This window comes from Mustela erminea, chromosome 14 (assembly GCF_009829155.1).
Source record: "Mustela erminea isolate mMusErm1 chromosome 14, mMusErm1.Pri, whole genome shotgun sequence".
NCBI classification, from domain to species: Eukaryota; Metazoa; Chordata; class Mammalia; order Carnivora; family Mustelidae; genus Mustela; species Mustela erminea.
In genome coordinates, this window is record NC_045627.1 from 18,883,400 (window position 1) to 18,904,880 (window position 21,481).

Here is a 21,481-nt window from a genome sequence, read left to right on the forward strand (position 1 = left end):
TGCATGAAATGGAGAAAGAGCCTCTCTCTTTATTTGCTTATCTGTAAAATGGACATAACTTCCGCACCAACCACCTGACAGCCTTGGGAGGAGAGGATGAGAGAATTCATGGGAAAACTGTCGTAAAGTTGGAGTCTCTGTACAGGCAAAAGCTGATATGTTTTCTAACTTAAAACCACCCCACCACTCCCTGACAGGCGAGAGTGAGGCAGTCTGAGAGCTGGTGAGAGGCACAGGTGTGAAATGATGTGGCCGCTGTGGTCCCCAGAGCATCTGTCCGGCTCGTGAACACACCCCCTGTCCCGTGAGGGCAGCACGCAGTGTGTGCCTCTCCGTAGCAGGCCGCCCAGGGCGGGTTGGACGTGGGGTTCCACGGGTCCCTCTGTTCCTCGAGGCTGGGTTCCTTAGCGGGTGCGGACTGCCGTCTGCCTGTTCCCGAGCAGCTCTCTGCGCACAGATAGATTTCTGTGTGGCGGTGAGGTTGTTCTTCAGGAATAAGACAGAAAGTTCCTTGCCTGGGTGATAGCAGGTGGATTCACTGAATGAATGTGTACTTGGGGAGAGAGCTGCCTGGTTGTGGCTGTTGAGTGGGGTGTGACAGCAGGATGTCACCTCTGTGAGGTCCCAGGCTGCTCCAGGAAGTTACTTCATGTAGATCCAAGTCCTGGTTGGTGCAAGCTGGGGAGATGGGAGGTGGCCCGACAGGGTGTGGGTGGGGTACAGTGTTCCAGAGGTTCGCAGATGGTGTCCGGGACCTTGGGTCCCCTTCCCAGCCCCAGCTCTCAGCAGCCAGGGAATAGGACCAGCTGTGCTGACCTCCCAGGGCTGCTGGGGAAGGGGTAGGGAGGGTACATCGAAAGTGTCTGCTCCACGGCTCACCTTTAACCCTTCATCACAGTTGTACCAAAGCCACACTGATCTATGCAGCGTGGTTGGATGGGTTTTGGCTCCAGGTTTCCCCTCTGGGGCCGGTAGGAGGTGAAGCTTGTTGCGTGTCCCTGCTCTCCACATGCAGTCCGCGGGGCCATCTGCAAACTGAGTTACCGTCAGTGTGCTGTGTTACTTGGCACTGAAGAGAACACTGGGTTTTGTGGGGGGTTTTATGTTTTTGTTTGTTTTTACAAACCAAAGGCTCCCCAATTTCTAACTGTGCTCTAGTGGTCTGTGTTGTTAAGAAGCCTCTCCTGCCTAGGCTTTCTTTCATTGCCTTGTTCTTGCTTAAGCATTTGGCTAGTTTACTTAATTTGTGAGCCATTCATTAGATACTGAAGAAAATGGCTTGATTTTTACCAAAAACTGGCCTTTCTCTGTCCCTAGGAGACCATAATTCATGTAGTGGTATAGATCTGAGATCTCCTTTCACAGCTTTATAGTGTCCACTAAGAAAGTGATCATGTGACTGTCCTATCGAATGTCTCTGCTTTCATAAGTGAACATTCAGAAGCCTTCTCATGGGGAGGGGGGTGTTATAGCCAGACCCGTGGTGGCGCACACTCCACGCTCTTCCCCCGGAATCCGAGTCAAAACCACTAGGCAGAATGTACGGAGTGTTTTGAGGACTCTGAAAGATAGTAGCAGGCAGACTGGGGAAGGAAACCAAAATGAGAAGTGGGAGAGATAAGCCATGAGTTTCCTATTTTTTCCTCCCATATGTCCCGCCTGCATGCCAAGGCCACCTGAACCACAGAACGGCAGACTTCCAAAACAGTCCGTCTCTTTCCAGCCCAAGGAGCAGGAGTAGAAGTCCCTTGGGGACAGAGACTGGGAGGAATTTTACCATCTTCTCTGCAAACCTGTGAACTTATGGAATGTACATTCTAGACTTTTTAAAAAAACATAGTTGATTATCCCAAATGTCTTGTGCTGTCCTCAATAGGAGAAAATGTTTGTGAAATACACCTACTGACAGGCATTGTACTCTTTCATAACTTATTAAGCAGTTACAGGGGCCTGGGTAGCTCAGTCCATTGAGCGTCTGCCTTTGTCTCAGGTCATGATCCCAGGGTCCTAGGATCAAGCCCCGCTCAGCGGGGAGTCTGTTCCTTCCTGTCCCTGTGCCTGCCGCTTCTGCTCACGCGCGTTCCCTCACTCTCAAATGAAAAATAAAAGATCTTAAAAAAAAGCAAGTACAGCCTAGTTCAATGCCTTTGAGTCCCTGTAGTGCGAGCCCAGTGCATCCCCAGAGATTCTGTACATTTCTGTGTATCCCAGAGTTATTTCCTGGGACTCCTGGTGTTTTCAGAATGGGCGGGGCCTGGGCTTGGACTAGCCAGGGGACAGCTAGTTAATAGCTTTTACTGGGTGGATTATTTCCAGTTTGTTGCTTTTATAAATAGTATCACAGTGTTTGTGCGTAAAGCTTTCTCTCCTGTTTGAGGTCGTATTTTGGAGGCAGACTCCTAGAAGCCGTGTGTGTATGGGTCTCCCAGGCCGTGTCGTTCAGGTTGCTGGTCGATACGATGATGAGTTTTGCGGGAGACTTCATCAATCATAATAAAGCTGTGAGTCCCCAGGCTGTGGGTGAGGAGGTTGTGGCTTAGACTGGTCCAGCCCCCGGGGCTCACCCTGCTGAGTGGCAGGTGAGCCCCATCTGCCTGCTCCCGTGAGCCTCCGGCAGCCCCAGCCAGCATGTCCCCTCCTCTTCACCCACCCATCTGAGGTGGGTGACCCTGTGCTGCCCCCACAGTGGCCGGCTTCTGTGAGCTTTGCTAACTTGGCATGGGAACAGTGAGCTCCCATTAGTGTCCATTTGTATTTCTGTTTGTTTGACAGACTTATCTGCCTCCAGCAGCTCATACCCCTTTGTCCACTGATAACTGGGTTTCCCACCGGTCTGATTCTCACTTGATTTATGTGTGTGATGCACAGGGAAAAGATGGTAACTTGTTTCTGCTGCCGTTGTTTCGCAGTTTGTTTTTTAGTTTGACCATTAAAATTTTTTTAATGATGGGTATAACCACCTGTCTTCTTTTCCTGTTGCCCACTAAGCTTAAAGAGACTGGCCGTCTCACAGAGACTTGACTGACGTGAAAGGATAGTTTTAAAAGAAAGCGTAGGAGTTTTAAGGGCACTTGTAAGAAATGCAGCATTAATTTCTGGGTTTTTTTTTTTCTTGGTGTTATGTTTTATTTATAAGGTCTCCCTCTTCCCTACACGTACAGGTTCCCCACAAATATTTTCATGCTAAATCGGGAGGGCACATTATGGGGTGATGGTACCTGAAAACAGGATTTCTAGTGTAACAAACAGTTTTAGAAGGATAGGCTAAAATAATATAAAATGAAAAGCTGCCTAAGCTTTTTTGGCCATCATTCTCCTCTTTATCCATTGTTGTGACAGAACTGGGCCAAACTTTCAATCTAAACTTTAAAAAAATGTCAGCACGTTTATACATGTATACAATCTAAAATATAAAATGGTTCTGTAGAAGTTGTTAGGAAAAACATTAGCCGCCCCCCCAACCCTGACCCAACTCCAGCCCATGTTCCTAACGCACTTGCAGCTCGTTTAACTGAATCTGGTAGTGGTTACCTTCATATTTTTTCACTCTTACAGGTGCGTGTGTGCGCGTGTAAGTGACGTGGCAGTTCTGTTTGTTTTTCTGGTGGCAATCTTAACTGACCTAAGCGGAAGGCCGGGACTGAGGTTCCTCGGGGCCCCAGCCCCAGTTCGGCGCCTTTTCTGCCCTGCCCTGTCCCCCCACAGGCCATCACACTTCTGTCCCCTCTTCCCCATCTAGTTTTCTCTTCTTTTTTTTTCTTTTCTTTTCTTTCTTTTTTTTTTTTTAAATTATTTGACAGAGATCACAAGCAGGCAGTGAGGCAGGCAGAGAGAGAGAGGAGGAAGTGGGCTCCCCGCTGAGCAGAGAGCCTGATGTGGGACTCGATCCCAGGACCCTGAGATGGTGACCTGAGCGGAAGGCAGAGGATTACCCACTGAGCCACCCAGGCGCCCCTAGTTTTCTCTTCCGATTTAGCTCCATACTCAGTCAGTGCTTGCACTATTCGTGTGTAAATGCTCTTTGTTGGCTACTTATGCGGTTCCTGTACTTACTTTTCTGCCCACTTTCTGTTCCTGTAGTGTTACTGATTGTCTTGCTTCTTGTTTTCTTAGTGGTCTGTGTGCACGGTCATTGCCACGTGGGGGCTCTTCATTGAGGACTGTTGGAGGCAAGGGTCGACAACACTCTGTTGGTGTCGCCTCCCCAAGGATGACCCTCCCGTCCCGACCCCTGTGCTGTCCGTGCTCACAGCCCCTCGGCTCTCCCCTCATTGGCGTTCCAGTGGGTCCTGTCTCTTCTTTTTTCTGCGTTTACTCCTTTGCTTTACCGAGCATATCTTTGTAATTCCCTGAAAACAAGAGTCCGTAGTTGGTAGATACTGTGAAATCTTGTGTGTGCACAAACAGCTTTGATTTATCCTTCACTGTAAGGCCAGTTAATAATAAGGCTGGGTATAGGATTCTAAGTTGGAAATCATTGTCCCCCAGAATTTGGGGGCATTCTTCCAGACCCTTCTGTTCTCCAGTATTGTTTTGGGAAAAGCCTAACTCCTGGTGCTTGCTTGAAGCTTGTTTTTAACTTCCGGAGGCATTAGGGTCTCCTGCGGTAGGTCTGTTTGCTGCTGTCGAGCTGCACGTTCATTGACCTTCTGGATGTGGAAATCCATACCTTCTGTGTGGTGTGTTCGACCTGCCCTCCTAACTCGAAATCCGGATACATGTTGTTAAAGGGAAATTGTAATAAAACACGTATTTCCCAAAGCCTGGAATACCATCAGTGAGATGCTGGAAAAGATCACGGTGATCAAATTGGGCAACTAACCAGACTTTTAAAAAGTGTGCTGACAAGCATAAAATACAGGCAAGCACACATTTCATTCGACAGAGCAAATAAAAATTGCAGTGAGTCGTTGAAGCCACTGACAACTCCTTTGTGCGGCCCAGACGTGTGCCGGAGACGGGAGGGTTATGTGTGAACTCTTCTCACTCTCACGGAAAGGGAAGAACGTGCAATTCTACCCACGTTACGTGAGAAGAATGAACGCATGTCCACCTCAGTCCCATGTCTCCATTGGGCCACCGAGTATCGTAAACCGAAGTCTTCTTACATATGAGGACTCCAGTCTCCAGCACTCCTGCTGAGTGAGCGGAACAGTTGTCCCCAAGCCAAGTACCAGAAGTTTTCCCAGATGTTTTTGGTAGTATATCCGTCAGTGACTCTCCCTCTGTCAGTGTGATTTTGAAAGTTGGGTTAGTGTCTGCTGAAATGTGCTGTAGAAAGTGCTAGTAGCTTCTAAGTAATGTTCTGAAGCCACTTGCTTCATTCCAAGGCCCGTACCCCTCCTGAGTGCTGTCTGAAGAACAGCGGACTTTGAGCAGCATACTTCACGGGGGGTGTTGTGTCCGTCGGTGTGAGCTCCTGAAGGCAGGACGCTCCTGGGTGTCTCCTCTGTGCTCAGCACCCACACTGGACACTTCTGTGACAGCTGAAGCTGCCTCCCCGGGGTTAGCATCAGGTCCCAGAGGCTCAGAGCTCCATATCACACTGACTGTCCCTGCCTCCTGCTTCAGACACCTGTCCCAAGTCTGGGCTGTCCCTGGGGCTTCTGACCCCTCAGCTATACATTGGAGATTCCGGGGACCCTGTCCTCCGTTTGATTAATTTGCTAAACGTTGCTCACAGGACTCAGGAGAACATGTTAACTTACTGGATTTCCAGTGTGTTTTAAGAGGATGTGACTTAGGATGATGCTCTGGGCGAAGTGTATGGGAAGGGGTTCAGAGCTTCTGCACTCTGTCTGGATGCACCGCTCCCCCCAGACCCCTATGTCTTGACTCTTCACCAACCTGGAAACTCTCTGAACCGTTATCTTCTGGGTTTTTGTAGAGGCTTCATTCTGTAAGCCAGGTGGAGGAGGCCATTGGCCATGGGTGACCAACTCCGCCTCCAGCCCCTCCCCGCTCCTTGGAGGTCCAGCCCCCTGGTGGTCTGGTCGGCTCTGCTGGCATCCAGCCCCCCTTCTTGGGGGCTTGGAGTCACCCCATTGATGTGCACGCTGATGTGCAGAAAGGGGTTTGTGGGGAGTAACCGAAGAAAGACACCTTGATGTCAGGAAATTCCCAAGGTTGTGCCAGGAGAACAAAGTCAGAGACCACATCCCGTATTTCTGACTAGAAATAACCGTGTCACAAAGCCTAATTCCTGACGGTAGCCATCATGGTACGCTTCCATGCAGACCAGTAACGAGTCTTGTTTTCTCTTCTCCCACCAGCTTTTTGGAGACTGGGAAGCGCAGCTGCGGAGAATCATGAAGCTCATCGCCGGCGGCGGCCTGTCCATCACCGGCTCGCACAACATGTGTGGGGACTACCTGTACAGCGGGCACACTGTCATGCTCACGCTCACCTACTTATTTATCAAAGAGTGTAAGTCATGACCTCTGCCATCTCCCCTGGTCTCTGTGGAGTCTCCTGTGGGAGGCCAGCCCCTCGTGTCCCCACAGTGGCCCCCAGAGTGACCTGTGTGTGGAGGGGGTGACTTGTTCCCTCAGGTGTCAGAGTAGCATTGGGGGTGCATTCCAGCTGCTGGAAGGAGCAAGAAGGACATCTTCCTGGGACCACAGGCAGCCAGTGTTGGGCCGGGTTGGATGTTCTCAAGGTCCTGGCTCCCTGCTAAGCGCAGGGACGGGAGGGGCATAGTGACGTCCCCCATAGAAGCCGTGGGGTCGGGACACTAACTGAGGCAGGCACTGAATGAGAAATTCCCTTTTAAAAAGTACTTAAAATATTTTATTATGGGACATAGAAAAAATAATACCATGCCCCGCCCACTGCTCAGACTTAATAAACAGCGGCATTTGCCATTTGTTTCGCTTCACCCATTAAAAAGCCAGTAGAAGGTAACTAGGTGATGATGGTCTCTCGTTCCTTCCGCTCCTGTTTTCCTCTGTCGTTTCCATCATGTTTTGGTGCTTGCGTGTCATGGTTTGATGGTTTGTCACATCTGCTTGATGGTGTTGTGTCCTCTCTGGTCTTTCTCCACTTGTCTTGGCTGCGGTGATGTAGGTGGGACATGAGGCTCTGGCTCATCCTAACGAACCACGGGCTGTTTATTTTTCTCCTTGTAGAAACTGCAGGTGTTCTCAGTATTTTACTGTTAAAAACTGTCTCTCCATGAGCATTAGGCAGTTTCCATGAAGAGTAGTGAGGAGACCCGGGCTGCCAGACCTCGGAGGAGGGACGCATGCATTGCAGTCTGGACGTGTCTTGGGAGTGAGCGTGTGGCACCGTTCAGAGCGTTGGTGTGGTTGGAATTCAGAGCAGTGATAGTAGTGAGAAGCCACAGATGAACTGATCAGTAGGAAGCAGATCACGGAGCGCACCTTGAACCCCGAGAAGGAGTCTGAACTTTGGTTCTTTCACACACAGTGGCCATGCCGTCCCATTTCTCCCTCAGAGAAGGAGGATCCTCTGCTGGGACGGGTGGAGGGGGCCGGGCTGGAGAGCAGGGCTGGAATGGGGCACGGGCTGCTGCCATAATCCAGGGAAGACGTGGGGTGTCCCGAACCCCTTGGTGTTAGCGTTGGTGAGATGTGGAGGGAATGGAGAAAGGTCAGTGGAGAGCCCACGGGAAACCACTGAAGAGGCAAGGCTTAAGAGCCCAATTTGGGTCTTTTTTTTTTTTTTTTTAAGATTTTATTTATTCATTAGAGAGAGCACACAAGCAGGGAGAGAGCAGCAGGCAGAGGGAGAAGCAGGCTCCCCCTCCCAGCAAGGAACCTGACATGGGGCTGGATCCCAGGACCTGGAATTGTGACCTGAGCCGAAGGCAGACGCTTCTCCAGCTAAGCCACCCAGGTGCCCTAGGCCAGCTTTGGTCTTAAACTGAGATAGGGAAGATAGGACAGGAGATGTGCTTCAGGGCACTGGGAGAGGGAACGTAGGTGTTCTTCTGCTTACTCTTGGCGTGTGACCAATTCTCACAGCTTCTGTTTCGAATCCTCAAGGCGCCATCTTGCCCTTGTGCGGGGGTGAGCTGGCCATGGAAGTGGGGGCCGGCAGGCCTGGTGTAAGCACTTGGGGGGATGGCTCCTGCTCCCTGCTGGTTGTACTGCAGTAGAGGCTAAGCCTTATCCTTGAAGGAAACCCGGGGTGCCATGTTGGGAGACTGGGAAGACCCGGAGGGTGGGGGGCGGGTGTCACAATCATGGATTTTGAGTCCTGGTGCTATTATGAGCTCTGTGACCTTGGGGCCCACCTTTGACCTCTCTAATGCTTGGTTCCCTCAACTTGAGAATGAACTCTCTGGCTGAGGGAGAGGAGAGGTGGTAAGAATGAAGATAAGCAGCATATACAGACAGCCCCTGCCTAGCCACTCCCTTTAAAGCTGCAGACCTCCCGTCCCCTTCTCTGCTTCTGATCCTGCTTCTCCTGTTTAGCTTTTTAATTTTTTCTTGGCATTTCACACCTTCTAACATAGCGTATAATTTACTTATTTACTGTAATTAATCTGTATCATCTCTCCTCCATACTGGGAAGGGATCTGTCCACAGGGCAGGTTCTTGGCCTGTTTTGTTCGTTTATCTCAGTAGCTAGAGCATCTCCGTCCCAAGCACATAGAAGATGCTTGGTAAATAGTGGTTAAATGGAGGACTAGTTCGTGGACCCCATAAGAATCCAGTAAATGTGAACTTTCTCCCCCTGGGTCGGGAGGATGAATCACATGCAGATGATGTTTGTGCGTAAAACGTCAGACCTTCTTCAGCCCATGCTTCAAGAATACAAGGCTGGAAGGCCTGCGCTTGTAGAGATACTGACGCTTCCGCCAGGGGACTTCCAAATCAGGCTATGGACAGGTGTTTATCTGACCCTGCCCTGCCTTGAAGGCACTTGGACCCAAATCCCCAGGCATCTGGATTTTTTCTTATTCCCATTTGAGAAATGGAAATCTCAAAGACCTCCAGGTTAGGGGATGGTCCCAGAGCTTGGAAAGCAGATAAGACGGTTCTGTCAATCCTGACTGCCTAGTCCCCATATAAGGGTCTCCGGACCAATGGTACTGATTTTTCTTGAGAGCGTTAATTCCAAATTATTCACAAGTAAAGTGACTTAAATGCTGGTGGATTTTTTTTTTTTTTTTTTTATAGAGCATGATGTATCGTCCTGTTGTCTCATTTTTTTTTTAAGATTTTTTAAAAAATTTAATTTATTTATTTGACAGACAGAGATCACAAGTAGGCATAGAGGCAGGCAGAGAGAGAGAGGAGGAAGCAGGCTCCCTGCTGAGCAGAGAGCCTGCGGGGCTGGATCCCAGGGCCTGGGATCATGACCTGAGCCAAAGGCAGAGGCTTTAACCCACTGAGCCATCCAGGCGCCCCCTGTCTGTTGTCCTTTTAAACTGTATTTATGATAATACAAAGCAAGCACTAATTACACTCTGGTCAAATCAGGAAATACGCGGCTGCCATTCTTGCCTTGGTTACAGAGAAGCAAAAGCCCTTAGATTTGCTGCCACATGACGTGTTTCCGGAAGGAGAGGTCCACGTTGCTGAGTAGTGGGGTGGGTGCCCTTAGCGGCGCTGGGACAGTGGGGCCACCGTGAATGTCTTGTCTTCGCAGACTCCCCGCGACGACTCTGGTGGTACCACTGGATCTGCTGGCTTCTCAGCGTGGTTGGGATCTTCTGCATCCTCTTGGCGCACGACCACTACACTGTGGACGTGGTGGTGGCCTACTACATCACCACGAGACTCTTCTGGTGGTACCACACGATGGCCAATCAGCAAGTGAGTGTCCCTTCTCATAGGGTCGCAGCCTCCCTGCCCACCCCCCAGGCCCAGTGGTGCATGTGCCATCTACAGACAAGCGTTGGTCTCTCTCTGAGGGGTCGGCATCTCTGGTGGGGTCGTCCTTCCTGATACCGGCCCACTGGAATATAAAAAGTGACCAGGGAAGGTGTGGGTGCAGCACCACAGATATGGCGTCCTTCCAACGCAATGCCCCGTCTTCCCCCCAACCCGGACAAATGTCTCAGCTGTGCCCACCCAGTCTCCATCCCCCCTCCAGCTGAGTACAGAATGTCCATCGCAGGAAAGTCACCGAAACCCTGACTGGAGGATACACTGATGGCTGTGAGATGGCGTGAGGCCCGTGTTGTCCGTGCACTCGCACAATTAGCGTTGTTCTCCTGCTGGGCTGGGGCAGCCCAGCAGGAGAACACGTGAGTTAGCAGAGTGCACGTGACGATGTGCTTGTGTCACCAGGCACGTGGGGTGGCTCTGGGGTCCTTTGCGACCTGAAAAGGGACCGTCCAGACTCCAGGTGGAGGCTGGTTAGGAGCATGCGTGTTCCTCTTGGGGCTGGGGCAGTGGCGCATGCCCCTGACTTGGGTTTCCTGTCCTTCTCCCAGGTGCTAAAAGAAGCTACCCAGATGAACCTCCTGGCTAGGGTGTGGTGGTACAGGCCGTTCCAGTACTTTGAAAAGAATGTCCAAGGAATCGTGCCTCGCTCGTACCATTGGCCCTTCCCTTGGCCGGTCGTCCACCTCGGCAGGCAAGTCAAGTACAGCCGCTTAGTGAGCGACACGTAACGGCGCCCGGTGCGGGCAAGCGAGGAGCTGTCCGAAGTGCTAGAACTGCACAAGAGAAGATGCCATGAACACACCTCCCTGACCCCGATCTCCTTCAGCAGTTCCCTTGACTTAACCTATTGAGTTACCTGGTCAGCACTGTGATCTTTTTTTCTCTCCAAAGGACCTGCGTTGGACAACAATAAAGAAAATCTAACCTATCATGCACTGTACACATCTTCCTGTTCATAAGTTTGGGATTTCCATAACCTGCGACCACCATGTTCCTTTGTATATGATGCAACAGCATAAATGTAAGCTTTTATATCATCAGTTCTGGTCTTTCCAGGCACATCTGGAAATAAAGCGTATTATTTTCTTGGGAAAACATACTTTTCATATCTCTTGCCCCAAAGATTGGGCTGTAAGCCATTTTCTAGCAAATGTCTCTATGAAGGTTTCTAAGTACCTGAATGGGGTTCGATTCTGAAATCTTTCTACCTGTTGCACCGATATTCAAATAAAAATGACAGACACAGAAAGGTTCGGTAACTTTGGGTTTTGTAAAAATCAGCAGAGAGAGTGTGTCAAAAAGTGCAAAAAAAAAAGATTCTGTTATAAAGCGATTTTCTAAGTATTTCCTAACTTTATTTTTCAAAATAATGTTATGAAAACCAAATTTAAAGATTTTTACATGTCGGAGAGAAGAGTGTTAAAATTTAAAAATGCTTCTTGGGAGAGAAATTTGTCTATGTTTATAGTGCCTTTCTTGTCTTGATTGTATGGTCAGTAGGCAATCTTAAATGTTTTTATTTAAAATAAAATATTCCATGGAAATATAAATGTATGTATACACTACTAAATTTTGCATTTATAGCTAAATTAAATCAGAAGACTGCTTATGGTTTTTAAATCGCTATGAATTAGAGAATGGGGGGGTTAATTAGAAAGTCAGAGCCTGTTCCCATATTGTGAGCAGGTGGCAATGACACGTATACCAGTTAAATTATTTTATCATCTATTTGGTAGTTCAATTTTAACTATACAATGAAAACAGCCATGAATACTTTGTTTTTAAAAAGAGAGTTTTGAAAATGATCACTTACCTAAAACTTGAAAGCTCTAAATTAGTTATCCGTACTCTCTTGACAATTTTGTTGGTGAACAACAAAACAGAGATCTATTTCTTTAAAATATATTTGTGCAGAAACTGCATGTAACTCGAAGTTTTACTCCCAACATGAGTATGTTTGGGGAAGTATTCTCTTCTATACTTGCCAATGTGGAGAACAAAATAGTTTTTTAAGAATGAAGAAGTATATATATCCATTCTGTATTTTACGCGGCAGAATTATCTTCCGTAGGGTTTTTTTGTGAATTCACAAGGTGATATTTGTATTGTAAAACAATAATGGTGAAGGAAATAAAAAAGGCTTTTAAAATTTTGTTTGTTTTAAATATTTGTAAAGTTATTATTCCAGAGAGTACACTGATATCTTAACGGCTTACCTAGATCATAAATTAATCAAAATGCACTTTTTAATAAAACCTGATACTTAAAATAGATGGCTGTTATTTCTCATGTGTTCACATCCTTTCTGGAAGTCGTCGACAGAGTCATTAAAGCAGAGATAAAATGCTGCATTTTGGATCTAGGGTTTATTCTGAGACAGGGCCTGTTGCAATTCTGTTTCTACGCCCTTAAGGTTTCTGAAAGCGTACTCGTGTCTTTGCAAACATACGTAGACAGAATGGAAGGTGAGTTAAATTCAATGTCAAGCTGATGAGGTTTCCTGTGTGGGGCTCTGGACGTGTGGCTCCGTCAGAACGCAGGATGGCCTCTGGGGAGGCCTGTTGACCAGAATTCTGGGATGGGTCTTTCGCTGGTACAGCCTTTCCCTGACCTTGACTGTCAAGCAGGTGCAGCGTATCAAAGGGGAAGGAAACTTGAGGAATGAAAATGAAGTATTGAGACATGTTAAAAATTGTATCTTTTCTTCCTGAATCAAGTAGTTAAAAAAAAAATGATGACCACAGGTTTGTATCCTACCTATGTACTAAAGAACTTCATGCCTGACCGCCCTGGTTCATGAATGGACGTATCCCGTGGCTCCCCCATCTGTAGATCCAGGAAGGACAGAGAAATCTCGTGTTCTAGGGAATCATAGTCCACTTGATAATGCTTGTCTGGTTGCGGACATGCGCGTTTTTGTCCTTCCATTTGCTAAGACCAATTCTTGGACAGTAGCTCCTTTGTTTGGCTCTCTTTACGAGGAGGACATTTTACGTGTATAAGCCTGACAAAAACCATGAGGTTAGTAGTAATTACCCCGTCTTGCAGGAGGGGACTGATTGGAGTTCTGGTTTCTACCTTTTCCCCAGCACCCTGTACTCCCCCCAAATCCTGTGAGTGTTCATAAATTCTATAGGGTCAGGGTCAGCAGTGAGAGAATCGGTGCTTACCCTGGTAAAGCCAAGCGGGTCACCTCTTACTATGAACCACATTGTAGGAAATTCACGTCACAAGCTGAGAGACTGATTTCTTAACTGCTAAATGATTTATTTGGATCCCAAATACCTGATAAATGTAATCAATAGCTCATAAACTTTATAAGATAAAATGAGGATCCCTGTTAGCTTTCATTTGACCTTCATTATACAGGCAGTCAACCAGGAGGGCGCCTGGATGGCTCAGTGGGTTAAGCCTCTGCTTTCAGCTCAGGTCATGATCTCAGGGTCCTGGGATCAAGGCCCACATCAGACTCTGTTCAGCAGGGAGCCTGCTTCCCCCTCTCTCTCTGCCTGCTTCTCTGCCTACTTGTGATCTCTCTCTCTGTCAAATAAAACCTTTAAAAAAAAAAAAAAGCCAACCAGGTATTGGCATAACTAGGGTATAGAATATGCTACTTGGATCCCTTGGATGCTGATATCCTTTCTTCTTTTTTTTTTAAAGATTATTTTAGGGAAAGAGTGTGCAGCAGGGAGGAACAGAGGGAGAGAGAATCTTGAACAGACTCCCCACTGAGCGTGGATGCCAATGTAGGGTTTGATCTCATAACCCCGAGATCACAACCTAAGCTAAAACCAAGAGTTGGATGCTGATGCTGACTGACAAGTCTTTTTTTTTTTTTTTCCCCTCTCCCTTTGGTCAGGAAACTTATCTTGAACAAATCCAGACTTGATATTCTGCTTATCAGGACCTTGAACTTCTCCTCTGTCTGCTGGTTCAGTAGAAGTCACAAAATTAAACAACCTGTTAGATCCAGACTCCAGCCCGCTGAGGTCAGAGATGGGTATGGTCTGTGAGTGACCCACTTAGTGAAGGGAGGTTGCAGGAAACTGGAAGGAGGGAGCAAGAAGGTCAGGATTGTGGGGAGAGTGGCAGAAGGACAGTGTGGGCGGCCACGGCTTACCATTGGTGAAGACAGGGAGGGAGGGTTTATCACAAGAGCTAATGTGTATGTTGCACATGTGGGAAATCCTTTGCGTTCTCTAGTGTTGGCCTGGCACTAGTGTTGAGCATCTAGCAATTGAGAAAATGCATGTGACAGGATTAGAGATGCCCTTGAGATTTTCTGGTTTACCATTCACAGCGTACATGTGACATCCGATCAGCAGGAATAGTACTCAGCCATTCATTATTCCATCATTGCCTCATGGTTGATGAGTACCAAGCTTTGAGAGTCTCTTGAGAATTCTTGGGACAGGTTTACTAAAGATTTGAAGACAGAGATTGACGAGATAGATGGACTCCCATGTTTTTCAAAGTTAAAGAAGTAGAGGGTCCAACTTCAGAGGCCTATGCTAACTCCTGTGTCCCGGATCCTGTGTCGAAGAATGTCTAGGGAGTGGCTTGAGGGGCCAAAATGGCATCCCAGGTGAGGACAAGGGAAGGCTCAGACACCCAGGAGGGACCTGCCCAGAGTCCCCTCCCAGCCCCATGGTGGCCTAGAAGCTGGTGTGTTGTGACGCTCTCTCGTTAGATGCATGTACATTAAAGTTGCTGTGTTTTCTTGGAGGATTAACCCCTTTATCGCTCTGTCCTCTATTCTTAATGATATTCCTTGTTGTTGAGTCTGCTTTGTCTGAAATTAAAATAAAGACCCCAGCTTTCTTCTGATGAGTGTTCAGCATGGTATCTATCTTTCTCCACCCCTTTATTTTTAATCTCTCTGGATCTTTACAAAGTGGATTTCCTATAGACAGAATATATAGCAGATAACCAGCTTCCCGTTTTTAATCTATTCTGACAGTCTCTGTCTTTTTAATTGGTGTATTTAGACCTGTCACATTTAAAGTATAATTGATAACACAGTTGACCCTTGAAAATAGGGGTTTGGACTGAGCAGGTTCTGTGGTTTTTTCAATCAATTACTATAAATGTACTTTTATGATTTTCCTAATATTTTTTTCTCCAGCTTTATTCTAAGCTTTATACATAGACAAAATATGTGTTCATCAGTTGTTTGTTATTGATAGGACTTCTGGTCAACAGTAGGCTATTAGTAGATAAATTTGGGGGGAGTTCAAATTTTTATGAGGATTTTTGACTCCTGCCTGCCCCTCTCCCCTTCACGATAGTCAATCTAAGTTATGGTGTAAGTGTTTTTAGTAAGTGTTTTAGTTTCAGTGGCTTCGGCTCCATGTCAGCAAATCCCGGCTGTGACTCTGGATACTCCTGTCTCTCCAGATTTGGGGAGTGGCGATTGGCTCTGTTGGCCCCAGTCCTCTGATGGCTCCAAAAAGAAGTCCTGTTTTGCAAAGTTTGTCCAGCCTTTTGTAGTTGTAAGGATGGGAGTGGTGACTTGACTCCAAAGCTCTTTGCTTGTTGAAGATGAAACCAGAAGCCCTTGGTGACCCAGTTTTTGTTGTTAAATCAGTTTGGAAGACAACGAGTAAGCTGTTGTCCGAGGAGGGCCTTTAACATCTGGACATAGAAATTGGTGTCCTAATGACAACTGAAGAACTAAAAATAGAAGTGGCTGTTAGAGTCTGCCTTAATGACTTCCAACCCTCAACGCACAGAGTGTCCAGAAGAACATGAAGGCAACTGACACTGGATTGGGGAATGTCGGGGGTACATTCAGGTACCTGAACTGTGAGCTTACTTGCCAGAGCCCTTCACGTGCTCCACTGCCCCTGCCCCCCAACAGCCCAGAAGACCTGGGACACACCAAGCACTAAAGCAGACCCAGAATCTGGAGGAACCTGAATGACTTTCTCTCTCCTTTCTAAAGACCACTCTTGTGGTTCGTTGTCTGAGAGTGCTGTGGCCTGTCCTGGGCTGGTACCTGGGAAAGATCTGGTTAGTAACAAATAAACTGTGTATTAGCAACAAATATAATCACTTACTAGGAACATCAGCATGTTTCGAGAAAGTGTCAGGTGTCTACAGTCCAGAATGCTTGGTCTCTTTTTGCCAGAGGATTTACAGTATGTTCTGTTGAATCAATTTCTTTCTTCTCTCTCTATCTTTTTGACTTGGACTAAGATAAGTTCTAAATAGCTTAACTTGGTGGCTCAAAGCATTTTTTTCAGTGTGAGCAGGAAAATAGGGCAAGTGGTGGTGGTCTTACAGCTGTTCTTACAGTTCTTATAGCTGTCCTGGTCCGTAGTCTACCAAGAACTTCAACCAAGGTATTGTATGTACTTTATTTCACACCAAGGGCTTTGTCCAACTCCTCTCTCAGGAGTGGGTGTCAGGGCGCCTGGGTGGCTCAGTCGTTAAGTGGCTGCCTTCAGCTCAGGTCATGATCCCAGGTCCTGGGGTTGAACCCCGCATCTGTCTCCCTGTTCAATGGGGAGCCTGCTTCTCCCTCTCCTACTGCCCCCTGCTTGTGTTCCCTCTCTTGCTGTGTCTCTCCCTGTCAGATAAATAGATAAAATCTTTAAAAAAAAGAGTTGGCGTCTAAGCTGCACTAGTGCTCGGGGAGACGTAACAAGTCATGGTCACATAGCCGGGGCACTTCCTGAAAGAACATGAACCATGGGGCCATCACTGCAGGTGACCCATGTGGCAGTGTAACGTAGGGTGACAGGGGGCACGCAGACGAGTTCTGTGCTCAGTAAACAGCCACTAGTGTTACACGGAGGGAGGTGAGCTGGAAAGATGAAGACGAAGCCCCTGGGAGCCATGGTAGAAGTCCCAGTCGATGGAGAGACTGGCCCCAGCCAGAGAGGGAGCCGGACCACATGTGAAACCAAACCGAGACTCAGCCTTTATTTAAACTTCTGGGGATATTATCAGGAGACTGAAGCCACTCACGGCTTACATCTTTGGTAAGATCCTTGCTTCACTGTCCTTAGCATCCCACGGTTGCGGGATTGCTGGTGGACTCTGACATGGCACAACGCAGCCCAGAGAAGGAGCGAGGGGAGAACGAAGCACACATGTGGGTGTAGCGCCAGGATTGATTGGCGCTCAGATCTGCTCCCCTGGCCAGCTCTGTGTTGTCCCACCCAGTTGCTGGTGGTGTTTTCATGGCTTCCTGCTGGTAGTATCCACAGGGGGCTTTGGCCAAAGCATTCTCTTTTGAATAACAAGCCTGTGGCCATGGAAATGCACACAGCGGGTTTTCCACTCGGGATGTGTGGCCATGCTCCCTGATATCTTAGGATTTTCAGGGGAAAAAATAACTTGGGAAAAAGCATGATCTGTTACCATGAACGTTTGTTTGGAAGTCTCTGAAATCCTTGGCTTTGAGTTGCAAGAGGCCATGGCCAGTCATTGCCAGGTTGATGGGAAGCACGTTCATTGCCAGCCCGAGTGGTCCTGGGAGCCTTCTGACCTCTGGCTGTGGTGAGCCGTGGGCTTCCTCTCTGCAGATGCTCCAATGAGCCGGGTAGGCTCAGTCCAGCCCGAAGGCGGGCAGATACGCTGGCAGACGAGGGCTAGCTGCATTGCTCTGCGAGTTCCTGGGGCGAGCATGAAAAGCAAATGACACCAAGATGGGCTGGGTCCTGTTAGTGCTACAGGCACCTGTCTGCCTGGAAGTGTCACTGGCCCAGGGCCATGGGTGCCCATTGCTGTGCTCAGAAGCTGACCCCAGCTGATCCCAGAGCTTAATCTCTGCCCTGGGGGCTTGCAGGGACTGCTTCAAACCCTGGGGCCAAGAGGCTGCCTAATGAGGTTTCTCCGGTGCTCCTGGTTCCTGGGCAGAGGGAAGCAACTGCAGGAGGACAGAGAGATCCAAGCAGGGGGGTAGGGCCACAAGTCCTGTTGTGTGTTCGTGCACAATCCCTGGTCCTCATTGCACCCAACATACAGCAAAAGGGGTCGGGGTTGGGGCTGGGGACTGAGCAGCAGCATCGTACTTCCTTCGGGAGAGAAAATGTCAATGTATTCAGCACACAGAACCCCCACATACTATTAACATTCACTGAGTGTGAATTCAAACAAAAAGTCACCGAAATTAGATGGGAACGTATCCGAAATGTCACTTTAACACATGCCAAGTATGAAGAACGGTCGGTGACAAATGGGCTTCCGGTAGATCCCGGCTATCAAAACTGGCTTAATTTCTCAAGATATTCAGAGTTTAATCACCAATTAAAATCATCAAAAACAATGAATTCGTGCAGGCCCCGGGAAATTCATTTTCCTCCCGGGAAGGAAGAAGGCCCTGATCCAAGCCTTTCATTTGGCAAAACTGAGGAGGAACTGCTGGCAATCTTCCCAACCGCCAAAGGAGGTCAGAGGAGGAAGGGCAAGCAGGGCTCACAGCAGAGGCCTGCTGCTTTCTGCTCCGGTTTCCAGCAGCTTCTCCTGTCCGGGACTGCAGGAATATGCTTGCTGGTGGGCACAGAAGCCCGGACCCCGGAGGGCAGGTGAGCCTTAGGTCCCATGGAACACGAGCTTCTCTGTCTCGAAAGTTGCTCTTCCAGGGATGTTTGCTTTCGATGGAGGGAGGGAATGGGATCTAAGTTCGGGTTTAGACACACACACACACACACACACACACACACACACACACACACACGAATTTAGCATTCATATCAATATATTTCAAGCTGTAACAAATCTTCCCTTAGAGAAACATCCTTAGATTACATGAAACTAGTATTTGGCAAATTTATGTTGCCTTAAAACCCATTCCACAGGGGCGCCTGGGTGGCTCAGTGGGTTAACGCCTCTGACTTCGGCTCAGGTCATGATCCCAGGGTCCTGGGATCGAACCCCGAGTCAGGCTCTCTGCTCAGCCCCCACCTGTCTCTCTGCCTACATGTGATTTCTGTCAGATAAATAAATAAAATCTTAAAAAAAAAAATTCCATATAAACCCTTCTTCTATTTTATCATGAAAAATTCTTTAAAAAAATTTTTTTAAATTTATTTTTATTAACATATAATGTATTATTTGCCCCAGGGGTACAGGTCTGTGAATCATCAGGTTTACACACTTTACAGCACTCACCATAGCACATACCCTCCCCAATGTCTATAACCCCATGACCCTCTCCCTACCCCCCTACCTTCAGCAATCCCCAGTCTGTTTTGTGAGATTAAGAATCTGTTACGGTCTGTCTCCCTCCCAATCCCATCCTGTTTCATTTTTTCCTTCCCTACCTCCCACTCTGCCTCTCAAATTCCTCATATCAGGGAGATCATATGAAAATTGTCTCTCTCTGTTTGAATTATTTAGCTCAGCATAATACCCTCTAGTTCCATCCACATTGTTGCAAATGGCAAGATTTCATTTCTTTTGATGGCTGCATAGTATTCCATTGTGTGTGTGTGTGTGTGTGTGTGTGTGTATATATATATATATGCACGCCACATCTTCTTTAGCCATTCATCTGCTGATGGACATCTAGGTTCTTTCCATAGTTTGGCTATTGTGAACATTGCTGCTATAAACATTGGGGTGCACATGCCCCTTTGGATCACTACATTTGTATCTTTAGGGTAAATATCCAGTAGTGCAATTGCTGGGTCATAGGGTAGCTCTGTTTTCAACTCTTTGAGGAACCTCCATGCTGTTTTCCAGAGACTGCACCAGCTTGCATTCCCACCAACATTGTAGTAGGATTCCCCTTTCTCTGCATCCTCACCAGCATCTGTCGTTTCCTGACTTTTTAATTTTAGCCATTCTGACTGGTGTGAGGTGGTATCTCATTGTAGTTTTTATTTGTATTTCCCTGATGCTGAATGATGTGGAGCACTTGTTCATGTGTCTGTTGGCCATCTGGATGTCTTCTTTGCAGAAATGTCTGTTCATGTCCTCTGCTCATTTCTTGATTGGATTGTTTGTTCTTTGAGTGTTGAGTTTGATAAAGTCTTTTTAGATTTTGGATACTAGCCCTTTATCTGATATGTCATTTGCAAATATCTTCTCCCACTCTGTCAGTTGTCTTTTGGTTTTGTTAACTGTTTCCTTTGCTGTGCAAAAGCTTTTGAACTCAGTGAAGTCCCAATAGTTCATTTTTGCCCTTGTTTCCCTTACCTTTGGTGATGTTTCTAGGAAGAAGTTGCTGAGGCAGAGGTCGAAGAGGTTGCTGCTGTGTTCTCCTCAAGGATCTTGATGGATTCCTGTCTCACATTGAGGTCTTTCATCCATTTGGGGTCTATTTTTGTGTGTGGTGTTAGGAAATGGTCCAGTTTCATTCTTCTGCATGTAGCAGTCCAGTTTTCCCAACACCATTTGTTGAAGAGACTGTCCTTTTTCCATTGGACATTCTTTCCTGCCATGTTGAAGATTAGTTTACCTTAGAGTTAAGGGTCTATTTCTGGGCTCTTTATTCTTTTCCATTGATCTCTGTGTCTATTTTTGTGCCGGTACCATACTATCTTCATGATGACAGCTTTGTAATAGAGCTTGAAGTCTGGAATTGTGATGCCACCAACTCTGGCTTTCTTTTTCAACATTCCTCTGGCTATTCGGGGTCTTTTCTGGTTCCGTGTAAATTTTAGGATTATTTGTTCTGTTTCTTTGAAAAAAATTGATGGTATTTTGATAGGGATTACATTAAATGTGTAGGTTGCTTTAGGTAACATAGATATTTTCACAGTATTTGTTCTTCCAATCCGTCAGCATAGAACATTTTTCCATTTCCTTGTGTCTTCCTCAATTTCTTTCATGAGTACTTTATAGTTTTCTGAGTACAGATTCTTTGTCTCTTTTGTGAGGTTTATTCCTAGGTATCTTATTGTTTGGGGTGCAATTGCAAATGGGATCAACTCTTTGATTTCTCTTTCTTCTGTCTTGTTGGTATATAGAAATGCAACTGATTTCTGTGCACTGATTTTATATCCTGACATTTTACTGAATTCTTTTGCAAGTTTTAACAGTTTTGGAGTGGTATTTTGGGTTTTCCACATAAAATATCATATCATCTGCAAACAGTGATAGTTTGACTTCTTCTTTGCTGATTTGGATGCCTTTAATTTCTTTTTGTTGTCTGATTGCTGAGGCTAGGACTTCTAGTACTATGTTGAATATCAGTGGTGATAGTGGATATCCCTGCCATGTTCCTGACCTTAGGGGAAAAGCTCTCAGTTTTCCCCCATTGAGAATGATATTCGCTGTGAGTTTTTCATAGATGGCTTTGAAGATAATGAAGAATGTACCCTCTCTCCCTACACTCTGAAGAGTTTTGATCTAGAAAGGATGCTATACTTTGTCAAATGCTTTTTCAGCATCTATTGAGAGTATCATATGGTTCTTGTTATTTCTTTTATCAATGTATTTGATCACACTGATTAATTTGTGGATTTTGAACCAACCTTGCAGCCCAGGAATCAATCCCACTTGGTCATGGTGAATAATCCTTTTAATGTACCGTTGGATCATATTAGCTAGTATTTTGGTGAGAATTTTTGCATCCGTGTTCATCAGGGATATTGGTCTGTAATTCTCCTTTTTGGCAGGCGAGAATTCTACCACTGAACCACCCATGCTGTAATTCTCCTTTTTGG

At 46.9% G+C, this 21,481-nt stretch overlaps 1 protein-coding gene across 12 annotated transcripts in view; it reads left to right on the plus strand.

Moving 5' to 3' along the window:
* SGMS1 (sphingomyelin synthase 1) overlaps positions 1–12,129 on the plus strand; it is a 266,791-nt gene extending 254,662 nt beyond the window's left edge. For all 12 annotated transcript variants that reach the window (XM_032312956.1, XM_032312959.1, XM_032312958.1 and 9 more), the window contains 3 exons: positions 6,273–6,426; positions 9,619–9,785; positions 10,409–12,129. In XM_032312956.1, coding sequence (XP_032168847.1) covers positions 6,273–6,426; positions 9,619–9,785; positions 10,409–10,588 — 501 coding nt within the window. In that variant the 3' untranslated portion in view covers positions 10,589–12,129. The remainder of the gene's footprint in view (positions 1–6,272; positions 6,427–9,618; positions 9,786–10,408) is intronic.
* Positions 12,130–21,481: the final 9,352 nt, after the last annotated feature.